We start from the raw sequence: 24437 nt of genomic DNA, 5'->3' as shown, positions 1-24437 counted from the left end.
TACTGCAAAATTTTTCCTTCTAATTTTTCTTACTAGATACTATAAGGACTGTCAACGAAACGCGTTAGCCCAAAAAATTTTATAAAAATCTATGAAAAAATACTATTTAAAAAAGTTGCTTAATGATAATCATTGATTTAAAGGATCTTTGTTATACAGAGCGGGTACAAAACTTTGCTTTATGGGCACGCGGTGTGCTTCAAACATGTGCAGAGCGAGAAGTACTTGGCATGCATGGCTTCGTCGCCCTCCTCCGACAAGTTGGCATTCGAGATCGGACTGGTCGAAAACACGAGTGAGAACCTTAATACAGTTCATTTAATGTATTTTGTGATAGGGTTAGAAAATGGACAAGACTTTTGAGAGTCATTCTTGCACAAAAAACAACGTTCTTTGAGTCATTCTTGTTCGCAAATTTTTCTGTTAGATTGATAATAATTAATACTGATAGATTTTGTGTATATACTACAGTATTTCAAGGATCTAAGTAAAATTTTTGCTTCATAAGCTCATAAATTTCAGTTTCGTCTCATATGTCTAAATGATAACTCAATCCGAGGAATGACTCAACTGAGGAATGACTCTGCAAAATGACTTCGTAGGTCCTCGGAGACCTATGAAAGGAACCAAAATGTGTGACTAGTCACGATAAAAGAAAGTTCAGCAATAGCTTGTCTACTCCTTGCGAAAGGCTAGAAAAGTCTCTTGCATTGTACTAATAAGTTGTTTTTTTTAATGTTTTTTAGTTGAGCGCGCGTGGTGGATCATAGAACCCTCCAACAAACAGAGGTCAGAGGGGGACAAGGTGAAGATCGGAGACGAGGTCATCCTCATCAGCGTATCTTCCGAGCGGTACATGCACGCGGCAATCTCCATCTTCTGTCCACTGGCTTCCTTCCAGCCCTCCTGCTGGGCCATGGGGATAGTGAAGAGAGGGGATGTGGAAGGGACTACAATGGGATTCATCAAAGGGGGAGACACTATCCGACTGCAGAAGGGATTCGACGAGTGTCTGTCCGTAGTCGGGATCAAACAGAGAAGCAACACTGCCAACTCCTCGTTAGTCTCCTTGCATCCACAGATGCAAAAATATTTTGTGCCGATTGTTTTCCACAAAAATAGACTCTGGTCATATTAAGTTGTTTGCTTTGACTCACCCATATCACTCATTACAACTCCACCCACTATAGCACCACCAGAAATGATTGACTTAAGAATAAATTACACTGGGTTACACTTTTTGGGGTGTCCGGTATGCGAAAAAGTCACAAAAAATTACCAGCATCTCAACTCAATTGTCTCTTTGATTGAACAAAACTTCCAATAATTATATGCTGTTCCAGACCCCTGACGTATGAATTTGACGATGGCAGATGGGAGGGAAGATCCCTGTGGAGGATTGAGTTTGTCAGATCCAAGTGAGTAAACTAATCATAATAATTTTAAAAGTAAAATGTTCACCTTGAGCGTCCTCAAGATCATTGAAAAAAGTTTCAAAATAGTCTGACTCAGTTTGTTAGCATTGATTTGATTTTTTTATATAAGATTTTTCATATTTTTTTTGTGCAGATATCAAGGGCTGATTTGAGCTTGAACAGCTGATAAACAGGCTACTCTGATTTGCTCTTTAGTGATTTGCTTACTCCGTGGTCAAAATATGTCCCATTTTTGATCTCTTTTTTTTCCATGGAGGATGCTGAATGAGTCTTTTTTTTCAAATAACGAGCTTAGTGAGCTCAATATTCAGCAAAAGGAGCTGAACGAGCCCAATTTCCCGAAAGATGGGACCAATTTTTTTGGTATTTGTTTTTCCAGATCGAGACTGAATCTGCTCAATTTATCAAAAAGGGCTGAATGAGCTCAGTTCTTAGTAAAAGGAGCTGATTGAGCACAATTTTTAGCAAAATGAGCTAAATGTTTCAGTTTCCAAATTTTAGTTTAAATGGATCAAAACAAACAGTAACGCTATAGATGGGTAGAACAGAGGTGGTTCTTGGGTATTCAAGGAATCTGTTCGAGTCCCTCGAGAACAAAAATTGTTTTTGTACAAAAAAGCTCAATGAGCGCAACTTTTGGTCATTGATTTGTCATGAAAAGGAATGATTGAGCCCATTTTTCCGCGATAAAAAGGAGACGGACCAATCGTACTAAAAACTGAGCTGATTCGGCCCCTTTCCATGGAAAATTTTAAGCAAAGTTATCAACCCAGTCAATTTTAATTTTTAGGATCTGATTTAGGATCAGTAGCTGTGCCATAGGTCAAAAGATCACATATACTAGGTTTCACATAGGTTTCTCACTTAATTACGAACTATTGAAAACAAAATCCTCGCCAAACATAATCTGGAAAATTTTCAGAATGGCTTTACTTTCTTTGATTTTTTTTTGTTAATTTATTGAATGCCATCATAATTTTTAATTTTTTGACGTGCTCATATTGAAAAGCTATGCAAGAACTTCGATGGCCTAAAATTGCCTCAGCGCAGAAAGAATTACAAAATTGTCCACATTTAGATAATTGCTTAATTTCGATTTGATTCGAGTAAACTCATTGAAAATCGAGTAAATTTTTTTGTATTATTTGCCATGAAAATTAAAATGTTTCGAAATAAGCCAGTTTTCCTGCTCTGCATTTTCTGTGTACTTATAATAGTAAACATTTTTGTTTAGTAAGAATTTATATATTTTTTGTTTTTCTTCCAAGCTTTTTTTAATTTTTAGGCATCCAAAAATAAGAAATAACCAGAAATGAAATTTTTTTTTTGAAGAAATATCCAAAAAAAGTTTCGTCTAAAAGTGTTAACGCATCCTTAAATTTGATGTTTTTTGCAGCACAATTAGTTCAATTTATTTGAACAAGCAAGTAAAATGTATCGTTTCACCACAGCATGATCACTTTCAAGCGCCATCCATTCTTTGAAAAGCGCAAGTTTATTATGAGCATTTTTTTAAAGCTTAATGTTGAGGAGCTTGAAAATTGACATCTATTCCAATATGCAATTATCCTCTGCTTCAATTATTGCGCAGATTTTCTCGAAAGAACGATCAATACAGATGTTTGAAGTGGATAGTTCCAGTGGGCATGCTATGATGTATTGAACTACTGGTATGAAAATGCGAATGGAACTACTGATTTTTTGATCTGGTCTAATTTAAGCAAATGCGGATTATCACTCAAGCAAGCTCCAAACAAATAAAGCAATAATTTTTGAATTTTTTTCATTTGTCATTGTGGTTTGTGTTTGTGTTTACGACCGGTTCTTTTGAAGAGAATGGCATAAAGAATGCTTGCTAGTTGTATGGTTTTTGTTTCGACTTTCGTAACAAAAGTAACGGAATATTTGTGCTCGGGGTGTGTTTTTTTTCTTCAAACAAGTTTCGTCTTTTTATCTTGCAATTTTTGATGGAAACAATTGTTCTCTCGAGCTTAAATTTGAAAAAATTTCTCGCCTGTGATCATTTTTCAAAAAATTATGGAGGTTTAAAGATTGCCATTTTAGCCAATTTGGGACAATTAACGCGCGATATATTTCGCACTACTAACGCGTTAGCGGAGAATTAATCAGTCTTAGAAATCGTTTCAAATTGGTTCAAGGAAGCTTGTATGCCACAATTGATATGTTAATAGGAGCAAGGTGTATCATTTAGTACTTAATATGACGTGTGGGGGAATGTTTTTACAAAAAATCTCATATTTTATTACATTTAAATTTTTGATGTTATTACTGCTCCTTAAACTTTAAAAGGCAGTTGGAACATTCAGGGCCTCGCCCTAATACGGGCAGTCTTGTTGACTTACAGTACGTTTTTTTGCTGTAGTTTAAGTTTTGCATCATCGATCAGCAATTTATCAATCGCTTGTTGCATTGTTATTTAGATTTGAACAAAAATCTTGAAACATGAAATCAAGAAATCGGATAGCAAATGTTGCTGCAACATAATTTTTCCGACTTTCCGGGAAAGTGGAATACTAATGCTCGCTGTATTTTTTTTTATTCAGTCCTTTTCACCGATCGAAATAATAATTTTCAATAAATATTTTTTATACCCCATTGAAGTTATCGACTTCGCGAGTTCAATTGTAAAAAGATATTTCACCTCCGATTATTTTTTTCAAAGTTCTGGGGGTTTAAAAATTGCCAAGTCATGTTCTGGACTAAATTATGCGCGCTTTGAAGAGTTTATTCATAATGCTGAGAGCGTAACGCGAATTATTTATGCGTTGCGAATTGTCCCGGACAACAAAATCGTTCCAAAGTTGATGGAGGCTAGTTTATTGGTTGTAATAAGTTCGGACGACTCAAAATTTTACACTTTGATAATGTTCAAAGCGTGTAGGTTTTCAGTATTTTCTTTTCCCAAAAATTGTTCGATATGACTTAAGGGACAGTCGGAACATTCAGGACTTTGCCCTGCTATACGAGCAGTCTTGTTACTGAATTATATTCGTCCTTCTAATTTACGTGTTTTTGAAAGAAAAGAAAAGTTTAGTACTTTCTTATAGAATTAAAAGAATGAGAACATCCAAAAATTGCAAACTAAACTCTCATAAATGCATGTACACAACTAAAATTTTTGGGATCATTTTTGTCCTGAATAAGGACTATCAGTATTTTTCGAGATTTATGATTTATCGATTACCACCAAATTCTGAAAATCGCAAATGGATGTTCTTTTGATTCTTATTTTTTCATAGTTTTTTCATTATTCAAATGCTGAATATCAGAATTGAATTTTCCAGAATTTGTTTGAAAAAAACTATTATAGAATTAATGTCGTTGTAATCTGAGCCGCATACTTTTCGTAGGTGAATTTTCATGGGTTTTGACTAAATGTAAGAGTTTGGTGAGGACCAAGTTCTTGAATGTCGAATAAATTATCTCAGGAACTTGCACTCTGAGTATCTTGCACTCTTAGTTGTGCAAAAAGTTGATCTATTAATTGAATCTAGAACTAATGTTAGTACACGAATTTGCTTATCGACCGTCACAGATGTTTACAAGCACAGTTGTTTACCAGAGTTAAAAGTAAGGAGGAATAGAGGACGGAGGAGAACCAACTCTAATAACTGATTCATAAGATTAGAATCAGTGACTCCTGCAAAAGAGTTGTCAAGCTTGTAGAGGTCACGGAAACTTACCAAGTCAAGTCAAATTTTGGTTTGTTGCAGGTGGAATGCGACTTGTCTGCAGTGGGGACAGCCAATCAGAGTTCGCCACGTGGTGTCTGGCAGGTACTTGCACGTGAGGGAGAACAACTCTCTCGCTCTCTGCGAAGCCACAAATGCATCCTGCTCTTCCACTCTATTCGCTCTCTACAGCACCAAGGTCAGACTAGAGGTCAAAGGTAATAGATCAAAGATCAAAATTCAAAAGTCAAGGTGTGTAACTTCAGACAACATTATGGATACATTCACGACAAGATGCCTTTAAAAGGTCCCTCATCCTTCTAAAGTAAATAAAAGCCTCAACCCCCCTCTTCCCCGAATTTGCGTCGAAATAACCCGTGTTTTGTTCTTCAGGAGGACGAGGAAGTAAATTGGGATCTGACGCAGGAACCGAATCAGGGTCAGCCATGTATCAAGTACAACGAGCACCCAATCTTCATCAAACACGTCAACTCACAATCATGGCTCTCATATTCGGTCATCGACAGCAAGGTAATGGTTTGACATTTCAAAGACCATGTCAGCAATACTCAAATTGCCCCCCCCCCCACCTTCACAACATCCTGGTGAACTTTTTTCATCGCTGGAGCAAGTGAATTGTAGATATTATACTAAGAAGAAGCAATAATTTACTTGTAACAATTTAATATTATTATGTTTGATATGACTTTTCTTGTAATGTTGTCTGCAATCTTCGTCCATTTAATGACGATAGAAATTTGCGATGAACCTCATCGGGCGGAACTATGACTACTGGCAAGAGAACCATTACTTTGTCAACATTTTTGCACGGAGAAAATCTGCTAAAACTTGGGGAAAATTTTGCTTTAAAAAATTGTAGAAAAAAAATTAATTACTAAGATGATAAGCTAGATTTCAAGACATTTTTTTGGAAATGAAAAATTCTCCGACGTGTTCCGAGTAATTTTTGGCAACTGCGTATTAATTGCACAAATTCCCTTGAGTTTTATGGCTATTTATATGAGTATGGGTGTTAATTTTAGGTGCCAGGGAAGATGAGTGGCAAACGGGTGGTGCTGCTGCCGGATGGGCACACAGACGACGCCTTCGTAGTCCGAGTGAGTCAGTACCAGGAGGGCATGGCCTCCAGATTCATTATGAAGGCCCTCAAGTTCTTCAACCGCTTCATTGTGTAAGAATGGTCCAATAGATTGCAATAAGTGCACAAAAAACAACACAGCTAGTGTGACTAAAAACAAAAATCGAAGTCTTCTGCAACTCATGCAATTGACACGCATCGACACGCAATTGTGTGTAGATAACATTAAATTATGGCTACCCAAATTAGATCAAGCTTAAATTTGATTCAGTATTACCAAACTAAATAGCTGATAATAAGAGGGCTTACATATGCCTAATTATGGTAGTAATTTTTTTTATAAAGTGTGGGTAATCGTATAAATTTGCCCTGTGTAACCAAGTTTGGACAGGTTATTGAAACTATGTTTTCTAATTGCTTTCTGAAAAATTCATCGATATAAAAATCATACTAAAATGTTTTCGGGTGTTTCCATTACATTAGAAATAAATTAGACAAAATAAGAAATAATGAGAAACTTGGGAAAAAACCCAGATTGCCCAGAAAAAATAAAAGCTAAAAATTACCGGTTGAAACTAATTAGTTCTTAGTTTTTAAAGATTGCTACCAATTTTTTTAATTTGGGAGCAAAATTGTAAACTATTGAGGGGAGAATTTTAACAATAATAAAGTGTTTCGATGCTAATTTTTTTTTCAGGAACAGCTTTTGCTATACTTCTTTTGATTGACAATTTCTGTCGCATTTTTTTAGTAATCCTTTTTGTAATGCTTCTGATTGGTTTTCAATCCTTATCACGTTTCACAGAATTAATATTCACATAGACTTTATATTGTCTTCCAGTTCGGTTGTATCAATCGATATCTTTACGAGGACTCCAAGTTGTAGAGTTGGCTGAACAAAAGTTTCATAAGTCTATGGAATAACCCACCGTTCTTACTTGTTTTTTCCCTGAATAAGTAATCGAGTTTTCAAATTTAGTTTCTCATCTAAAATTCGTCAAACATATTTTAAAGCTTACAGGTTATCTAAACTTTTGCTATCAATTTTTATATCAGAAGGTAATTCGACAATTGATTTTAAACCAAAATCTTTGCTTCAGGTTTTCATTGTTTAGCGTTATTTTTGCTTGCTAACTAAAAAATAGTTTGTCCAAGAAATCTTGGTGATCTGCTTTTTAAAGAGATTTAAAGATCATTCTTGTGGGACACTAATCAGAACATTTTCAATTTTAGATTTATTTCTGGAGGTGTATTCAAATTGTATTTTGTATAACGAATGCGATTTCAATCAAATAAATAGAAATCTCCAACTATTATTTCTGTGTTGACGAAATCTGTGCAGTCATGTCTTCGTGTTGTTTAGTGCCCTGAAGTCTCTAACGCCTGTAGATTCTGACGCCGAGATCTGGAGCATCTGTTCGGTGGACGTAGTCATCACTCTCATCGAAGACCTCATCGCGTATTTCGCCCCACCAGACGAAGAAGCCGGTTAGTCATTGCCCATTTTTGGAACACATTATATGGATCCACTTAGCAATCCCCCCCCCCTATGGTACCTACTTAAGAATCTCCACCCCTATAAATCAATACAATAAATTAGCACTGAGCTTTCTATTGAGAATTCTAATTTAGCTGCATTCTGATTGGTCGAAAAGTCGACCATTTTGATCTTCTTAACAATCTCCCCCCTTTCTTGAAAGGGGTGGGGATTGTTAAGTAGATCCCATTACATTTATGTGTGCATTTAAGCAACAGTTTCATTTTGGAGTTCAAGAATAAGAAGAAAAACTAGTTGCCCTAGAATTGATTAATTCCCTCCGACTCTTTACCATAGCTAATTTTTTATGAATGCGAAAAAAGCAAAATTTCATCGAAATTTTTTGTTCATTTCTCTAATTTGATTCCATAATCAAACTTTTATCTATATTTTTGGTTGCCAATCTTCAGGTAGTTTAATTTCAAATTATCCCGGCTGAATTTTGGGGTATACTATTATCCTGAATTTGTGTCGCAATAAAAATCATTAGAATATTGTACACTGCGAGATCATTGGGCTCTGATCATTAAAAATTGATAAATTGATGGGCAAATTTTGGGAAACTTTTGAGTTTCAGATCATGAGGAAAAACACACGAGCGCGAAGAACTTGAAGCTACGGCAGGATCTGTTCCAATCAGAGGTAACAAATACATCGAATGAAATGTTTTTGCTATTTTAAAAAAAATTTATCGCCATATGGTACATGTAAATGGAGGAATACTTCATGAAGGAGATTTTAATGAAGGTCTCTGAAGAACTAATTCAACGGTTAAGCCTTTGTGAAAAGTGTACCCGGCAACAATTTTCAAGGACGGGGAATAGTTATTAGGATTTTTTTGAAAACCCTTTTTCTTCGTACAAAAGAATTCTCGATATATTGAAATCAGGCAAACGTCCCGCAACATATTAAAAATTCTTTCCCTCACAGCTTTTCAACACTTTCAAGAAAATGTTTGATTATACAAATGTAAAATCTTTTGTATAACCTTTCTTTTTGTACAGACTGTTTCTTGAAAACTCATTATTATGATCAATTTAGCTGCAATCTTTATTATTAATTAACTGCAATTACTATTCAAATAATTTGTGCTACTTCTGTAAACTCTTGAATGAAATCGTTTTTACTATGATTATTTGTGTAGGGATTCATTCTGGTGATTCGAGAGATGGTCGACTGTCTGAAGGAGTACAAGGAACATTTCTCGGCCGCAGTGGGACTGGGGGCAGGACCAGGGGGCGGAAACTCTCCAGGGGACGAGATTGGGGGGTCGGCTCAGCCGGCTCAGATAGGCAGCGAAGAATTGGAACAGTTCGATGAGATCTCCAGTCTACTATTTGAGCTTTTGGGTAAGTTATGCGAACCAATTCTCTTTCAAAAAATCAAGAGTCTAATAAAAACCTACACTGCCAAATCTGTCTCCCATCTGCCAGCCAAGATTAGCTATCTTCCTGAACTCCCGGTAATGCAATCAGTCTTTTCAATTTCGCCCCTTGGAAAATTGTTTTATAGCCAGTTATGCTAAAATGAAGTGATTTATTTTGATAGCGTTTATTGAATCGAGCATTAAAAAACCAAGTTTCCAAAAAAAATTAAGATATTTTTTAATGGCATACTTTTTTAGCCTCTCTGATCCGAGGCAACCGAGTGAACTGCAGCAAGTTTTCGGAGCCAGCTAGTCTGGATTGGCTGATGAGCCGACTGCACTTCGCTCAGAAGCAGGATGCACTGGATGTGCTCTACTGTCTGCTCCAGAGCAGTCCAGAAGCTGTCAACATCTTCACAGAGACACACATTAAGATTCTGCTCAACATGATCGACAAGTTTGGAAAAGACCACAAGGTCAAACTCGTTTTTTTTTCTTTATAATTTGTTTACTAATTTGTTGTACGAGTGAAAAAGTAAATTTTTTTTGAATGCAAAAAATACTCATTACGCTTCTGCAGAAATATGCACAGCAAGGTCATTTATCTAGAAAACGGATAATTTGAATGGTTTGAATAACTTTTGAATAATTTGAATAAGTTTATTGAATGGATAATTTATCAAATTCATATTTTGCTATTCTGAAAGATTGTTTTGCTAAATTGTATTTATCCAAGAAATGAAATGATAAAAATAATTGACATATCAGATTAGATTTACAGATTAGTCAAAATTTCTTGTCAGCTCAAATGTCAAAGATGATGGATTCCAAAGATAGTTCATATTTCCAATGAGACGGTCTGCTGCAGGTTCTGGAGGTGATGCGGACTCTGTGTGTGAGTCAGAACGAGGCAGTCAGGGCCAATCAGAACTCGTTCCTGCAACACTTCACTGCCAGCAGGAAACAGAGCAACCTTACCTTCCATACCAAAATCACAGAACAGATCGTCAAGTTAGCACACACTTTACCTCTTAAGCTAACTCACAGAAGGTTATCGTGCTTCAAAAAGTATTGTTTCATGGCTGCGAAATATTTTTCACAATTTTTTTGTTCTAATAAAAAAAACAAAATGGCCCAACACAAAAAGTTGCAAAATTGCAAAAAAATTGCAATTAGATAGTACAAGGTAGATAATCCGTTTACACTTTGAGACGGATATCTATTTGAAGTCCAGGGCAAAAAGAGTTCCAAGGAAAAGTTAGTTAAAAACAGAAAAAAATCAAATTGCGAATTTCTGAGCTCAAAATGTAGATAATAAAAAACTCCATCCGCCAAAAACATTGGGTTTTTTGGGTGCCAACAGCGACTCTTAAGTTAAAATTTTGTAATTTATTTTTAATTTCTCTGATGCAGTGTACGGCCAAATGCATTCATCGGAATGGCGGAAGGATCTGCCATGTACTACAAATGGTACTTTGAGGTACACGTCGAAAACATCCTGAGATACCCCCACACACACCTCAGAGTAGGCGTGGCGTCCACTCCTGGGTTCACGCCATACAGCAACAGGGGCTCCGCAGGGTGGGGCGGAAATGGAGTGGGAGACGACATGTTCTCCTGGGGCTTCGACGGAAAAAATCTTTGGACAGGTGAACAAAAATTACTAAGCTGTTCAAGTCACTATGTAATTAAACTCTCATTCAGGAAGAACCTAAGCCCGGAGACTCTTCCTGCAAAAATTGATAAATTAAAAAAATAATAAGTTCGGCACACTTTCGTATGTCGATATAATTGATTTTTCAAACCTTTACAAGACACTATAAAAGGGATGATCCGTTGAATTGTGTTAAAATTTTATTTATTTTTAATTTCTCTGATGCAGTGTGCGGCCGAATCCGTTCATCGGTCAGCCTAAAGGGAGTTAAAGCATGATGAGATCCCCGCATTGAAACCCAAGTTGCTGCTGATGAAAATATAAGGACTCCTTTTCAAATACCACGTTGCTTAAAAATATTATTGCAAATTAAACAAAACTGCTTGTATCAGGGCCAAGCCCTGAATGTTCCGACTGCCTTTTAAGGTTTATGGAGCAGTAATAACATAGATATCATTAACAAAAAATGTAATAAAAAATGAATTTTTTTTTCTAAAATTTGAAATTTTTTCTCTGAAAATCACCCCCCCCCACATGCCATATAAAATACAAAACAATAGTTTTCGCTCCTTGTAACAAGTCAATTATGGCAAATAAGTTTCTTTCAACCAATTTGGAACGATTTCTAAGACGGATTAAATCTCCGCTTACGCATTAATAGCGCGAAATATATCGCGCGTTAATTGTCCTAAAAATGGCCAAAACGGCAACCTTTAGACCCCCATAACTTTGCAAAAAATGATCGCAGGTGAAATATCTTTTCAAATTTAACCTTAGCACAACAAAACCTTTTGAATGATACAAAAAAATTTTGTCAAAAGTGGCTAGTTAAAAAGTCGAAAGTTGTCTGAAGAAAAAAAAGAAACCCCCCCCCGTATCGAAAGTCGGAACAATTATAACTAGTTCGTCGTGATACACTTAGCCTCTACACCAAATCGTGTTTTTTTGCAATTTAATCTTAGAATCTGAATGATATCAGTTTATTTTATTCCAACTATTGAAAGAAGGGAGGAAGTTTTGTTTCCGCGTATATTTCAGTTTTTTTTGCGCAAAATTAGGTACCACAAAAAATCATCGGAATGGGTTGGGTGATCTATCATTTTGAAGCTTCGTCAGTCGTTATTCGCACTACACTAGAAAGTTTTGAACGTTTTCACGTCGAGAAAAATTTTTGTTTCGTCTTTCGAAAAAAGTACGGAATAATTACGCTTGGGGTGATTTTATATTCTGATATTTTCGAGTTTTGAACAACCTGTTTGTGATAAAATATCTTCTGTACCATCGGAAAATTTATTGCTGTCCCGGGCTCAAAATTAAGAAAATCACCAGTTATTTTTTTACATTACGGATTAAATCGTTCCAAAGTGACATCATCAGCAAAAACATTTAAAAAGTAGCTTCAATCAGACCTTAGAAGCAACTTTTTGGATAGCTTTTTGAAAGATACTTCGAAAGACACTTTTGGGCCAAAAACAATTTTCAATAATCTATATAATATTTAAATGCTAGTGACAGCTATCTCCCATGTTTAAGCATAATAACTTTGCTTGTTTAACGAAAGAATTTTTTCATGTTTAAGCTATATCATATATTGCAATGCTTAAGAAAATTTTTCATTTGGTTTTCGGCAAGGTCGTTAATCTTTCAGTAATTTTTTTTGAGGCCAAATTAAGTCTGTCTGTCTGTCTGTATACCTGCTTTTTTTAAATTAATTTGAATATGTCTGTCTACCCGTCTCCTAATTTTTTTTATTTTTCTTCTGTCATATCTATTATATATTTAAATGCGGGCTTCACAATCTCGCCATGTTTCAGCTTTTTCAACGTATTTTTTGCATCTCTAACAAAAGAATTTTTTTCATGTTTAAGCTATATCGTATATTGCAATGGTTCAGGTTTTTTTCGATTTTCCCGTTTAAATTCAGTTTTTATTTCATCAAGTTTCTAATTAGCAACCCAAAACTTGGATGTTGTCAGAGTTTTCCCAGGTTTTGCAATTCTAGCCTCCATATATGAATTACCAAATCCTTGTAGTTTTCGAGATATGACGTTTTTTATGATTTTCTCCGAAATTTTCAAAAAAAATTAGATGTTGAAAAATTCCAAAAATCTGAATCCTGTTATTGGAATCTGTGAGGGTACTCTCATGGGGTTGCAAATCTTGCCTCTGCAATTGTCTGCTCAAAACCTTGTAGTTTTCGAGATATGACGGTTTTTAGGACTTTCTCAAAATTTTTCAGAGAACTTGGGTATAAATATTTTTATAAAACTTGAAATTACCATCTCTGTAGTGAGGCTCTCTCAGGGTACTCTCAGGAGTTGTGAATTTCGCCTCCAATTATGACTGCTCAAAACTTTGCAGCTTTCCGGGTATGACTTTTTTGTGATTTTTTTTAATTTGTGAAAATTGAATTAATTTTTTTTTTTAAAGTTTGAATTTCCTAACCTGTAGTTGGGGGCTGTCAGAGTTTTCTCAGGAGTTGCAAATTTGGCCTCTAAATAAGAATGCTCAAATCTTTTTAGTTTAAGAGATACGATGATTTTTGTGATTTTTTTTGGTAATTTTCAGAAAACTCAAATTTAAAATAGTTCTTAAAGTGAAATTCCCAACCCTGTAGTTGTGTGCTGTCAGAGTTCTTTCAAAGATTGCGATTATTGCCATCTAATAAGACTGCTCAAATCTTGGTAGTTTTCGAGATGTGAAATTTTTTCTGGTTTTCAAAACAAATAACTCTTTTCAGAAAACTTAAGGTAAAGTTTCTCAAAATTTGAATTTCCCAACGTTGTAGCTGGGTACTGTAAGAGTACTCTCAGGAGTTGTAAGTCTTGCGTCCAAATGTGACTGCTCAATTGCTTTTAGCTTACCAGATGTGACGTTTCTTAGTTCATTATAAATTTTTCGAAGAAATTCTATAAAACTTCACAAAATTTTATGGTTCTTCAAAATTTGTATAAAACACTTGAATAAAATTTTTGTGAAATTTGTAATTACGAACCCTGTAATTGGGTAATGTAAAAGCACACTCAAAGAATGCAGATCTTTTTTCCAATATATGCGGTTTATCATGAGTACCGGAGGTGCGTTTTATGCTAGTTTTTTTTATATATTTAGACGGGTGTGCATACCCAGTGCAGGGTACTCGGGGACTGTTCCAGTATGATGACGTCATCGGCTGCTGTGTGGACTTCACAGTGCCCCGAATCTCTTTCACGCTCAACGGGATCCCCGTGCTGGGGGTGGTGGAGACCTTTCCCGTGTTCGACGCCGGACTCTTCCATCCGGTAGCCAGCATGTCCAGCCTCATACAGTGAGATTTTTTTTTTTTTTTAGGATTTTGACTCATCAAACAGACGATTCTTGTAGTCCACTTTTAACCATTTTTCTTGCATTCGACCTTCTTGTATACATGACTGCTTAGTTCAAAATTTGATTATATGCAATTTTGTTACCGAGTTTGTGCTAGACATAGAAAAAAAAATCATTCATTTACACATTATTTAATTTTGAAGCATAAAAGAAAACATTGTAATAGACTTTGTCATTTATTAAAATAAGTTTGTGTTTTGTTTAGAATCCGATTTGTGTTGGGAGGCAAGCATGGATCATTTGCCTTCAAACCACCTGAAGGCTATGCACCAGTGTGTGAACTAGTGACCTCTCCTGACCCCACAGTATCGGTCGTGACCTCAGACAAGAGTGAGTCCAAGTCACACCCACTGATGGGTCACTGTGTTGAGATGAGTACCCAGGACAGCAGTGAGCCCCCCAATCAGCACTCGGTGGTGTTACATGGACCCTGTCTGCTGCCAACCGTCACCGCCTTCCATCCACAACCAGTGGACTTGCAAAAGGTAAGACAATCAATCGCCGTCATTGTTCTCTGATTATATCTTCGAATCCTAGCTATCACTTTTATCCTATCTCAATCAGAGGTATCCATTTTTACCATGTGCGATTATTCTCTACGTTTCAACTTAACCTGCTTAAAACATGGTGAAACGGGCGGTGTTTTAATTGTACGGCATCATGGCTGTTTTGTTACAGGTGAATCTGGCGCAGTCGTCGCTCCAGTTGCGCAAGATGATGGCCGAGTGGTTCCATGAACAGTGGTCCATATCCAAGATCGAGGGAGGTTGGATCTATGGCGAACAGGGCATAGACGAACATCGCAGGTAAACCCCGTTTGCCACGCAAGTTACCCCTTTAAGACAGTGGACATTGTTGTAGCTAAGCAGAATGGTTCTAACATAACAATCATTAGTTTGAAATGGATAAGCAATCAGGTTATCCAGATATCTTGTAATGATGAATAAAATGAAACGTGACCTGCCACATCAAGTTTTTCATTGTTCACGAGGCCTGGTCAATTTTCTTTCATAAATTTTAACTTTGCTGTTTTCAAAACGGTAACTGCTCGTTTTTGGTTCTTTGCTTTATGATTATGAATTAAAATTGTTGTTAGATACCACGACTGTCTGAAGCCGTTTGGGAGGCTGAACGAGGACCAGCAGTACGTTGAGATCATGACAGCAGACGAGATTATCAGGACTGTGTTGGCACTGGGATACACGATCAAACCACTGGACGCAAAGAGCCGACCTCTTCCCAAGCGGATCAACCTGCCTAATAAGTGAGACTATTTTCTAATCAAAAGAATTGAATCGATTTGATTGTTTCCAGATTTTTTCTTTGCATCAGCTCAGATTATTTTGCGCTACATCGTTTGACAAAAAAATGGGCTTATTCTCATTATGTAATCCATCCTCACATCAAGTTATGGTACTCCCAAAAGAGGAGATAACTTTTCAGAACTGTGTTTGGTAGGCTCAGAAAAAAAACAATAACTGAAACGTCCGCCTTGTGTATGCGTATTCTGAAAAGGTCTTCTAATTCAATCTTTCGTCTTCAGCTACGTTCTGTCAAATGGATACAAGCCTGCTCCCTTCGACATTTCTATCGTGCAGTTGGGTCCTGTGATGAGCAAATTGGTGGAACTATTGGCCGAAAACACCCACAATATCTGGGCTGAGGCAAAAATTGCCAGGAGTTGGACTCACGGCGCTCAGGATGTAAGATTTTTATGCTAATAATTTGGGAAGGGGCTATAATTTTTTCGTGAGCAGCTTAGGAGACTACGCAGGAAAAAAAATATCTAGACAAAACGTCTGCTAGCCGATTTGAAAAAAGGAATGTTTATAACCACTTGTAAGTCGTTTGAATGTTATGAAATCATGAGCTAGGTTCTTCAAAGTTCACATTAACAAAGCACAAAAATACGTTCAGAGTGAAAATAGTGACTCAAACTGATGCATTCAAAGCCGAAGTTTTGTCTGAAAGGAAAAATTGCTATTGGGCAAATTATTAAGGTGCTGCAGAGAACATTTTTCGGAATACCGATACCAAATTAGAATACTTACCGTGGTAAATTGTTTTCCTCGAGGCAATTGTCATCCGGCATGCGAAATTTGCTGAGAGCCAGACCACCGTTAGTCGAACTGCCAGAGCCAATATAGAAGTCGAATTAACGGGAGAAACAGAGGTACAAAAAAACAGTGAGGTTAGAAACCAAGAGAAACTAGTTGGTTGGGAGAATCACGTCAAAAAAGCTCGGGAGAAAGGAGTACTATGCAACTCATTCATATGGACGAAGCCGACGCGATAGTGCGCAGCTACCTGTTCTTATGTTTAGGAGCGGAAGGACAAAGACAAATACAACAGAAAAGACCTAATTTGGAACTACATAACGTCACCACACAAGAACTGATGACAACACTTGAGGATATTTTCGTGACAACTAGGATAATAGCCTTCGAGAGATACAATTTCATCTGTGGGAAACAAAGGAAAACAGAAAGTTTAGAACAATTCCTCGCGGGTTTAGTCGAATTAGCTTCACGAGCAGACTGCGCAACCGAGAAGACGAACGGATCAGAGACATGTTCACAGCGCATATGAAAAGATCGCAGAAGAACTATTAGCACAGACAAAGAGCGCGCAAGATGCGTACGAATACGCAATACGTCAAGAAAACGGAACTGAACATAGTCGTACAATTTAAACAAATCTATTCGGAGGATAACTACTCCAACAACCCAAACACACAAATAGGTCGAGGCGCTCCTGGGCGACCTTTCCCACGCGGAACACAGAACACAAGAGGACAAAAAAGAAATACTAACATAAACACTCAAAAACAGTGTTATAAATGCGGAAGTCAGTATGGTCAAAACCATTTACAGTCTTGGCCGTCAAAGATAAGATCTGCTCAAAATGTGCCAAGAGGGGTCATTTCGCAAAAGTTTGACGGTCTACGCACGTAAACTACTTATAGGACAGACAAGAAGATCAGATGAATTAAATAGGGATGCATACATTTTGATTGCGATAGATAAATGGTCAAAATTTCCTGCCGCAAAAGTTGTTGCTAACACAACAGCAGACGTCGCCATTAAATTTATGCAGAGGTATATTTCTAACAATGGGGTTCCGCGAAGACTAAGATGTGATCAGGCAAAAACATTAAGAGCAAAGGAATTTCATTTTTTTGCAACAATAATAACATAAAATTATTTTTTGCACCGGTAGACGACCATAGGGCAATAGGGGTAGTTGAAAGGATGATAAAAACACTTAAACGCAGGCTGGCGATGATGAGGATAGATAAAACAAACACACCGTACCGTCTAGCCTCCGACGTAGCAGAAAATATAAAAACATTAAGAATCACACCACACGGCGTCACAAAATTTTCACCGTTCGAGGCACACATGGGCCGAAAACCGAACACCCCTCTGTCGAATGTAGCAGCAAGCAGTTCACCCAATAACTTAAGCTGGGAAAACGTAAAACATGCATGTTTGGATAGAAAGAACCCCACCAAGCCGCCATTGTCCGCAGAGATCATGCATGATTTACAAAGATGGTCAGAGGACGAAGTCTCAATCAAGGAAAAAGGAAAAACGAGCCCACAAATGCCAAAGAAACTACAAAAGTCAAACTCTACAACGCAACAGGAAACAGGTGCAAGTCCTAAAGTTATAGAACTAGCCAAGGATACGCTTAAAATAAGATATAAAGGGGTACAGAGAACAATAGACACACAGACGAAAAAACGCATAGAGCAGGTGGCGAGAAAACAATTAGAATAGCAACGATAGTCAAAAATCCAAAAACATTTGAACAAAAATATAAAACGATTGACGGAAAAGTTTTTGCATTTGTACCTAATCCTCTAATTTACGGGCCATGTAGACCATCCCGACTTGGTGACTATGTCGCGTATAAATACGCACGGATATCTGGACCATGCCTACGTTTTTTAGACATAGAGAATTCCAACGCGCCAAAACACCCATTGTTCAAGGAGGACGAGAACACGGGCCTACCGGTGAAACTAACGAAGAAACGAAAACTGGCAACACAGACAAACAACCCAACAAAGAGGAAGGTAAAATTAACGGGCAAAAGAACAGGGAGACGCCCAGCACAGAAATTCCAAAAAACAAGAGGAATGAGCTTACGGACAGACGAAATATCCGAGAAAACGACAGCGAACACCGGGCCAGAGAAGACAGCATCGAGCCACTCAGATGATAACCGGTCCACAACATCCTCAGAAGATGTAGCTCTATCTCCAAAAAGACAGAACCAGAAACGCACACCACCAACAGCAGTAGCACCACAAAGAAAATCGGCAAGAAACCGCCAGTCGGCGCTCACCAATGCATTCGGAAATGCCGTGCCAATAAACACTGTAAACGAAAAGAATAACGAAAACAACGAGGAACAAAAAGCGTTTCAATTTGAAATAGATTCGCCGCCAGATAAGCCAAAATCCGAGTATCCAAGTCTGAAGTCATTAATCCAAGAGATGGGCTTCACGGAGAAGATCCACAGTATCAAACATGTGTCAAATTTATTGAGGCCATCAACCCAAAACACAGTGTCAAACAAGCAGACGTGGTGGACCTGACGTCTCCCCAACGGAAGACGAAAATATAGAGAACAACAACGACATTCTGTTCGTCAAGAACATCGAACCACAGATAATGCAAGAAGACGAGGAACACAACAAACTAGAGGACGAAATACCAAAAGACGGAAAAAATTGAAGAAGAAAACTCAAAGTCCTACGGAGACTCAAGAACTCAAAAAACTTGAAAGGTCCCACGGGGACCATAAGACTCAAACTATAATCATAGACATTTTCAAAAACTTTGTCCAGGGGGAATGTCATCCGGCATCGATCGACAAATCTAGTTATACATATGTTATTTATGCTACGCGTAGCTTATGATTTATGTTATAACTATACATTTGGCCGGTTGGTTGAACTTGAGAGATCTTCTCTAGAACGGTGGCCAAACGAACGGTCAGACCAAAATAAACGTTGGTTAAAATCAGTTATTTTACCTCGCTGCGGATTATAGTATCAGCTTATCGATCCATTCAGATTCCAGAATTAGAAGATCATAAGTTGAGGTATGACAGCAATAGTCGCCCAAACAAAAATTTGCTGAAAAGATTTTTTTTACGAACAATTTTTCTCGTCACATATAGAATACTTTTCACTAGGTCAATTGATTGCGTGCTATGAACACATCAACCATCTGCTTGAATTTGTGTAAGTCTTTTGTAGCGTTATACCCTGGGGCGGATTTAGGGGGGGGGGGGGGGGCGTGAGGGGGGTATATCTATTTTTGGCTGACGGATCTCAAAGTTTTTCTAATGGCGCCTTTGGCGCCAATATATACTAATTTTGAGGGGGGGGGGGCGCGTGCGCCTAAAAACGCAATTTTTTGGTCAAAAGTTTCAAAAAAGTACCTAAAAACGCTTTGCTTGTTTTTTTTCAAATTTTTGTCTGCGGAGCACAAAATTTGTGCAAACCAGGGACTTCTTAGTACTTTGGGACAGCTCGGAAAATCAAATTGGTAGACTTTAAAAAAATCGACAAAATTTTCAAAAAACTTTTTGACAATCCGCCCCCCTCGAGAAAATCCTAGATCCGCCCCTGGTTATACCACTATAACGTTTATGCTTGGGAGGATAGCTTAAATAGTCATTACGGGGTGGGAGAGATTGCTTAATTGATCCAAAAAAGGAAACAAGAAACTGGTTTGAGACTATTCTTTACAGGGTTTCTTTCCAGAGCTTGTTCATTAACCCTGCGTCAACTTGAAAACGAACTGCGTCAACTTGAAAACCAGTTTCTTGTTTCCTTTTTTGGATCAATTAAGCAATCCCTGGTTTGCGCAGTCCCTGGTTTGCGCAATTGACGATTGAATCAACTTTCAGAAGTTCGTTTTCAAGTTGACGCAGGGTTAATGAACAGGTAAAACTAAAAAAAATTTTAGGTTTTGATTTTTGTTTCCATTTCCAACGGTGAGTGAGTTTCCTACAGCTAATTATCTAGTTGGAAGGGGAGCTACCATGCCTTTTTCAGTTGATTATGGTTGTGAAAACATATTTATCGAATAGACTGATAATTTAATCTGTTTAGAGTGCAAGTATGAAGCGGACTCCCTTGCTGACAGAGTACAAGAACCTGGACCCGGTAGCCAGGAAAGGAGTTCGAAACTCGGCTGTGGAAGCTATCAAGTTGATTGTCGTTCTGGGATATAGGATCGAGGCACCGATTGTAGATGTATCCGACAATATGCTCAGTCGCAGTGAGTTTTCGTGCAAATAAAAGTTTGACGAAACACGACAACATTACATTGGCGAGAAGACCTAAAAAAGTGTCACGTGGTTTCTAAAGATCCGTTTTTCTACGACAAAATTTCTTTATAAAATCAAAACTACATGAAATTTTTAAGTTATTACTTTATTCATAGAAAAACATCACTTGGAGCTTTTTATGAAAATATTACCAAATAAAACGTCCAAAAAATATGTTTAACCCGGATAGTTAGCGCTGTTGTTCGGCGAGTCGTAATGAGCAATCTGCTGTCACAAAAGCTACAACTAAGTTCTGATGATGCCTTTTATTTCAAGAGCCTTCGGTGGTTCCCGACTACCGAGTGTACCGAGCTGACTACACGAGAAGCGTGACTTCGGGTAAACTGTACTACGAGTTCGAGCCACTAACTCAAGGCTTCATGCTCATTGGCTGGGCTCAGAAGGGAGTGTCTGCCTCCAAACTACCTGCGTGTGACTCAACCGCCTTTCTCTTCAACGGCTTCAAAGTTTGTATTGAAGAACTCTGAGGCGATCATCAGTTTATGTTCTCAAAAAGTTGACCAAAAATAGTTCTCAGCTATTGAAGCAAAACTCTAAATAGAACCATTTGGTCTAATCTAATTTGTGTACACATTTGAATCTACTTAGTAGATACAAGAGAAAGATCAGCTCTTCAATTGATCCATTTGATTTTTTAAACAAACCATTTTGTTTTTTATTGAAAACGTCATGTCATTTGCGACACTTTTTTTGCTTAATTCATCAAGTTTTGGCTATACCCATTTACTAACGTTGCCCCAATTTAAGAACATAATAATATTAATAAATTGTTTCCAAACGATATCTAGTTACAGAGTTATTTACAAAAATTTACAATTACAAATTGGAATAGTTTGGGAGAACACCATTTAGCCAGCACGGCCGGTTTTCAGGTGTCTCATTAAGCGGAGAACAAAAAATTAGTTAACTTATTAAATCCAATGCAATGGACCTTCTACCGGTAATCATTTATTAAAACACTCAAGAAATTGTACACTATCTAAATTAGTCTCTAAAGTCTCTAAGATGATCTATAGTTTTGGCCGACAGGGTGAGAAGCAGAACGAGTTATGTGAGAAGTTTGGAAAAGTGTGGAGTAAGGGCGACGTGGTGGGCTGCTTCGTAGACATCGGCCAGAGATCCATCGCCTTCTCCCTCAATGGCCAGATGATGATGGATGTGACGGGGAGGGAGAGTGCATTCGACCACTTCAACATAGCTGGAGGTACTCAGGGCTGCAGAGACCTTTATCGGTTACGTAGCAGTATTTAGACAACCACGTATTCAGACACTGTATTAACCAATCAGAATCGAGACAAGGAAGATATGAAAATCATTTCTTCCTTGTCTCGATTCCCATTGGTTAATACAGTATCCGAATATGCAGTTGTCTAAATACAGACCACACTCCCCTTATTGATGGTTGATGACAACACCATAGGCCCATATATGCAGTTTGGTAATAAAAAAATCAAAATAGCTCGACCCAATTAATTACTGTGCGTGTTAGATACCAATAACTTCTAATAAAATATATGCTATTCATTTTTCAGATAGGGTATAGGACTATCATACGATCTTTTAAACGCACAGGGAAATGGCTTTTTGCCCTTAAGCCACGCGAGTAGCCTGCACTGATAAAAATATTTTGTGTCGATTTAAATCCATTTTAAGTCAATCTGATTCGATTAAAAATAACGCTTTTTCTTGTTTCAATGCATATTAATTCAATTTAAATTGATATCTTAAGAAAAATTTTAATCGATTTCAGTGCCTAACAGTTATTAAAATTAATCATAATCTCGAGAAAATTGACTTAAATTAATTTTTTGGGGATCTAAATAATTCAGTTTTGCAGCTTTGTACAATTTTCAAGTTCATTTAATTATCAATTTTACTCGAAACGTTTTGCTAAAAGCTAAAATGCCTTGCTGAGAGTTGTATACCGCAAGTCGATAGTTTGAAGGGCATCCGTTTAAGACTTAGCAATGTGAAAGTTTTCCCGGGAAAGCGAATTTATTAAAAATTGAGAAATTTAACGGAACATTAATTTCGCATCAAGAAGTTCGCCTTTAAGCATTTTTCTCAGTTCCAACATCAGCGCACAAAATCAACTGAACACCATATTTTAAAGTTTCTTACCATTTTTCATATAACTTAAAAGTAGAGCCTACAAGAGTGACGGAAACATGTACACACTGAATAAACTTATCAGCACAAAAAAACAATTTGGAAAATGATGTAAATTGATTTAAATGGATTCAAATTGATTCGAAAACTTTGAACACAAAGCTTTTCACAGTAAAAAAACGGATTTATATCAATCTAGAATCAATTTAAATGAAGTTCGTGTGCTTCGAAAGAAGATCAATTAAGCTTGATTCAAAATCGAGCCAAGCCCAGCTAAAATTGTCAATAAATTTCAATTTTGCATCTAAATCGAATTTTGGCAGTGTAGTGATGACTAATCTAGGTTTAAAAATGTCGATTATCAGTTCTGCGCATGAGAAGATTCTCCGCCAATTTCATGTTTTAGTTACTTTTTTGCCTATCATTTGTCATGTAAATCACAAAAAACTCTGATTTTATCGTATTTTCTTTTGCGAACAATATTATAAGATTGTCAAATTACACACGTTTTTCCGCACAGGAGCTCCATAAATAAAACCAGATTCTAATGAAAACATGTTGTCTGAAAGTTTGTTACTAGAAATCATTTTTTGCAATTTCAGACTTTAAATCTATAACACTGTCACTCAATTTCAATTTTCTAATGTAAAACACAATCTAATGAAGTCCACGATAATCGATTATAATCCATTATCTAAAATTCATTATGTTTGCTGATAATGGATTATAATCTCCATGAATTTTTCAAACTTGCAATAACTTTTACATTACTCAGGGATGGCTCCCATGCCAAACCGAAGTAATTTCATAACGTCCGTTTAATCTTAAGCCCCTCTCCTTTCACGTTTATTTTGGCCTTTGGAAAAACATGTAGAAAGGAAGTTTTTACGCACTTTATGGGAAGATCTGACCAAAGAACGCTTTTGTCAGGTCGAACCTTTTAGATCAAAGGCAGCGAAAATTCAGAAAAAAAAACAAAAAATGCATCAGAAAATGCGGATTTGACGAAAACAAAAAATAGAAATTAAAGTAAAAGCACTCTAAATTTCTAACCAATATTACTTTCGCTCAAGCAAGGAACATGTGTTTTGCGGAAGCAATGTTCAAATTTTGAATTTACTATGCAGTGTGTTTGAAAATTTCAGATTATTCAGACTTTGTAAAAAACGGCTATAATCCATTAGATTGATTATATTCGATTGAAATGTTTTTTTTGAGATAAAAATAGTAATTTTATAATCCATTTTCAATAAATGTTTTCGATTATTTTTGTAATTTTATGGAAAATTGTAAAATAAAAATAAAAAATCAATTTGTTTAAAAAAAAGCATCGATTTGATGTTTTGTCACAGGATTAGTGCCAGTTTTCTGTCTGGCCAGGGGCGAGAGAGGAAAGGTCAACTTCGGCAATGACCCGAACAGTCTTCGTTTCTACTTCGCCAATGCCTACCACCAGGGGTTCGTGCCCCTCTGCTTCGAGACGAAGAGACCCCTGCCTCTGTGGGCTAGTCTGCGCACTCCCCACTTCCGGAATGTGGATGACGTCACGGCTGAGGGGGGCAAGGCCAATTTCAAATCAACAAAGACCATGAGGTTAATTTACATTGAACGTGAACTTTATGCGTCAATTTTTGCAATCATTTTCAAGTATTCTAGAGTTTTTTTATGACTTTAATTAGTTTTTTTTAATTTACTTAAAATAATTTGGTTTTTTTAATTTTTTGATCCCAAGAATTTTTTCCAATAGAAAAAGGTACGTTTCAAATTTAACGTTAAGCTTGCAAAATTTGGCAGCATACTTGTTCG

At 36.9% G+C, this 24437-nt stretch overlaps 1 protein-coding gene across 1 annotated transcript in view; it reads left to right on the top strand.

Moving 5' to 3' along the window:
- The window catches only part of LOC134841087 (ryanodine receptor 2-like), a 168306-nt gene that overhangs the window by 16908 nt on the left and 126961 nt on the right, over nt 1-24437 (top strand). Inside the window, exons 16-36 of the mRNA XM_063856871.1 lie at nt 160-295; nt 747-1059; nt 1344-1418; nt 5171-5327; nt 5522-5659; nt 6172-6320; nt 7591-7715; nt 8342-8406; nt 8909-9113; nt 9389-9606; nt 9999-10141; nt 10544-10779; nt 13896-14091; nt 14356-14635; nt 14829-14956; nt 15247-15414; nt 15694-15853; nt 20284-20452; nt 20778-20968; nt 21552-21726; nt 23984-24224. Of these exons, the coding sequence (XP_063712941.1) occupies nt 160-295; nt 747-1059; nt 1344-1418; nt 5171-5327; nt 5522-5659; nt 6172-6320; nt 7591-7715; nt 8342-8406; nt 8909-9113; nt 9389-9606; nt 9999-10141; nt 10544-10779; nt 13896-14091; nt 14356-14635; nt 14829-14956; nt 15247-15414; nt 15694-15853; nt 20284-20452; nt 20778-20968; nt 21552-21726; nt 23984-24224 (3668 nt within the window). The remainder of the gene's footprint in view (nt 1-159; nt 296-746; nt 1060-1343; nt 1419-5170; nt 5328-5521; nt 5660-6171; nt 6321-7590; nt 7716-8341; nt 8407-8908; nt 9114-9388; nt 9607-9998; nt 10142-10543; nt 10780-13895; nt 14092-14355; nt 14636-14828; nt 14957-15246; nt 15415-15693; nt 15854-20283; nt 20453-20777; nt 20969-21551; nt 21727-23983; nt 24225-24437) is intronic.

The sequence above is a fragment of the Symsagittifera roscoffensis genome, chromosome 1 (genome assembly GCF_963678635.1).
Source record: "Symsagittifera roscoffensis chromosome 1, txSymRosc1.1, whole genome shotgun sequence".
Lineage (NCBI taxonomy): Eukaryota > Metazoa > Xenacoelomorpha > Acoela > Convolutidae > Symsagittifera > Symsagittifera roscoffensis.
Note: the sequence above shows the minus strand (reverse complement) of the source record. Positions and strands in the feature narration are given on the sequence as shown.